The sequence below is a fragment of the Necator americanus genome, chromosome III (assembly GCF_031761385.1).
Source record: "Necator americanus strain Aroian chromosome III, whole genome shotgun sequence".
Taxonomy (NCBI): Eukaryota; Metazoa; Nematoda; class Chromadorea; order Rhabditida; family Ancylostomatidae; genus Necator; species Necator americanus.
In genome coordinates this window covers 33,792,366-33,795,881 of record NC_087373.1, presented here as the reverse complement: position 1 = coordinate 33,795,881, position 3,516 = coordinate 33,792,366, and the positions used below count along the sequence as shown (strand labels likewise).

Below are 3,516 nucleotides of genomic sequence, written 5' to 3'. Positions count from 1 at the left end.
ATATATATATATATATATATATATATATATATACATATATATAAAACAAAATTCCAGAAAACAGTGAACAGGCTTCAGCTAAGTGTGAATTCTATCACTTCGAAGAGGTACGCCGGCATAAACATCAGAAATTAGAATCAGCGGTGTTATTTGTGCACAACAATGTCGACCGATTTTTTCAAAAAGTAAATAAGACGTTTAGAACGACGTTTTAAATAAATGAGAGATTCTATGTTCCTAACAATTGCACGCACTCTAATATACGTCTACTCGCCTAAAGTTAGCTTCATTATGCTTTCCTATTCATTTCTTTAGAGTCTGGATGGATGCAGAGTTGTTTAATAGTAGTTAGCAGCTTAGATGACGTAGTTTCCTTATTTTTATCAGAATGATGGTGGCGTACATGCTATTTCACGTTTGCATTCCTTGCTCCTTGTTGAGTAGAAAAATTACTACTTTGTCTAAAACTCAGCAATATATTTTAATACTGCTGCGGTATCGATGCAATATAGATGTGAAATCATGTTTGAATGTTCTTCAGATAAGGAATATTTAGGCAATTTTAACAAAGTGACTACAAAAAATACATCGATGAAATTATCGTCAATGCGCCTGTTGCTGAGAAGGACAGCGAAAGAAGCTTTGTTTGAAAAAAGCAACCACTATTCCATAGTTAATAAAGCAGATTAAACTACATTATCAATTCACTTCCATAATTAAATCTACGGGAAGTTCTTTCGCTTTAGATTTTTTATGGTCATGCGAAACGAGCACTACAAGAAATTTCTAGTAGACATTATCAGGCGTTAGGTGTGCATGTTTACATGTATGTATGTAAGAACGTATGAATAAATGTATTTATGCAATGTATGCATCTATGTATGTATGTAGGTATTCATGTGTAAATGTTCCGCATATGAAACTCAAGCGATGCGCCGAATCTGTGCGGATACTCCACCCCTCATCTGGCGCGCAGTGTGACGGCTGTTTATTAAAAGTGTGATAACAAAATATGAAAGCGATAATTGCCATCGGCAGATATCGTAGTGAGTACCGCTCCAGTTAACATGGCTGTCGGACAAGGAAACAGATGAGAAGAAGTGGGAAATGTCCATCTGTATCAGATTTGTACGTCGGCACCAAAGAACGAAAATTAAGAGTTCCATGTCGCCAAATAGGTGCGATGGCACCAAGAAGCAGTGATAAAAGGTGAAATGGCTCAACGGCGTCAAGTTAGTGCGCCGACGTCAGAAAGCAGTATGACGAGTGCGCTGAAATAGTGGCGTGACAAAGCAGTGAGACGAGGTGAGATTTATCTCCCTGCATAAGATTTGTGCGTCGGCACCGAAGAACATTGAAGCGATATGAGGCGAATGTCATGTTGTCAAATAAGTGCTAAGGCACTAAAAGCAATGAGAAGAGATGAAATAGGTTCAACAACATCAAGTTTGCGGTAACCTAACGTCAGAAAACAGCAATATGGGTCCCGTGACGTCAGGTTTTTGCGCCAACGCAAGAAAGCACTTTGGCGCGTCCCACGCCGTTAGAACAGTGTACAGGCGTCAGAAAGCAATGAGACGAGATTTTACGGGTCCAACTACGCCAAACTGGTGTGCCGGCACTCGAAAGTAGTGAGTGATGAGAAACGAAGTCATCATGCACCAGTACAGCGAAATAAATGTCAGAGGATTTGCGAATGGGGTGTATCAAACCTTTAACACACCTCTACGTTCTGGCATAGCGGCTGCAACATCTTGACACAAGGCTGCGTATGTGTACATCCCCATGGATTACTCCCATCGTGTGCTATGACAGAAATGATTCACACACAAAAACAAAAATTAGCGATTAACGTGATCTGATGTGAGTCATTGATAGTGGTGATCATTTCATTCTATCAATTTCATTTCACTGACTGACAAGAGCAGTAGAAAAAGAAGATTCTTGCTCGTTACTCTGAATATTTTCAGTAAACGATGGGAAAACAGCGATTTGTTTATCGAATAATCAAAAATTCCAGCAATCTAGTCCTCATCAAATTTTCGTTAGTGTAGGTACTTTTCGGTTAACAGACAAACAGTACTTTTAATTGATTTTCTTGAGCTGTAACAAAGATTGGTATTGATCTTCTTTATTAAACAACAGTTAACGTTTCGGCGTTATCGCCTTCCTCAGAGCTTGGAAAATCAAAACCATAAGTGATTTGTCCTCTCAGACGCCTCATCACCCTACAGAAAGCTTCCAAACAGTAGGCAAACCCAAACAGCAACACACTGGCTAGTGCTTACCTCATTTTAGCTAGACTTGATAACGACCACCACGTACAACAACTATGTGTCACAAGGGTTTTTTTATAGGAACCTCACAGCCCGCTCAGTAGATCAAAATCCGCATAGGTTTTGACATGGGTATAGCTCGTTTGTGATAGCAATGCACTCATCCTTCTTGTTCATTTTTAGACTTTTGGCGGTTATCAAAAATGCCTCTAGTGTTCTGCGTGCTGTGATCTCAGACTCGTAGGATAATATACTAGCTTCTACCTCTACTTCGGAGTTTAGATGACATATTTTACGGTGTGCTCCAAGTGGGGTAAAGGTTTTAGATTTCGCGTGTCCATCTAGATGTTCCTTGGTCCTAATACACAGTGGACGTCCCGTTTCCCCTATATAATCGTCACCGCACAACCTGTACGTGATACGATACACTAATCCTGATATCATGCAATCACCCTCTCCGCCACACGGGCAAACCACGCAGCTGGGAGTTGTGCAGAGTCGGTCATACGCACGATTGCGCACCAGTTGACCCTTGAAGTTCGCTGGAGGTACTTGCCCAACCACGTCATTCTCTAAACCCGCTTTTCGTAGACAGCTCACTACCGCTCTGCTCATCAGATATATAAAGTAGACAGAAAGGTTTCTTTCCTAGGCCATCCACTACGTTGGATCTTCGAGAGGAATGTCGTGCTTGTCGGGTAGCACCATCTCCAGTTGGGTACCCATTGGATATTGCCACTTTATTTGCCAGATTTAACACTAGAGGAACACAAGACGAACAGTGTTTGCGTTAGGATCGCTTGAAAAAAAGGAATGCGGTGAACTAAAGCCAAACACTTACATTAGTTCTCTGCAACAAATTTTTTAGCTCATTACTTCTCTGAAATAATGCAATTATTTTCATGAAAAGCTGTAATTTGCAATTTTCAGAACAATCATACCAACACCATTTTATTTGAACCGTTTGCTGACAATGACTGACTCAAACGATGATTCTTCGGGAAAAAAAGTGGATCGAGCACATGATGCCCTTTAACGACAATTCTCAGATCAGAGCCGGGAGCGACAACGCTCAACCAGATACAAAAAGATTACAAGAGTGCCTCCGACACGACGATTCTTGAAGTTCTTGGAAGGAGAATTCTATGCTCTCGGAAAGATTGCAAAACGGGAGACAAGTGAGCAACCTTTGCTTGCTCACTTTGCTTGCTACCTTTGCTGACCGAGACAAATGGAAATA

General features: G+C 40.8%; 1 protein-coding gene across 1 annotated transcript; it reads left to right on the top strand.

Moving 5' to 3' along the window:
- Positions 1-606: 606 nt before the first annotated feature.
- Positions 607-3,070, top strand: RB195_011830 (uncharacterized protein; the record flags this gene model as incomplete). The annotated part of the gene is made up of 3 exons (XM_064193412.1): positions 607-672; positions 747-826; positions 2,929-3,070. The coding sequence occupies 3 exons, from the start codon at positions 607-609 to the stop codon at positions 3,068-3,070; spliced, it is 288 nt and encodes a 95-aa protein (XP_064050995.1).
- Positions 3,071-3,516: the final 446 nt, after the last annotated feature.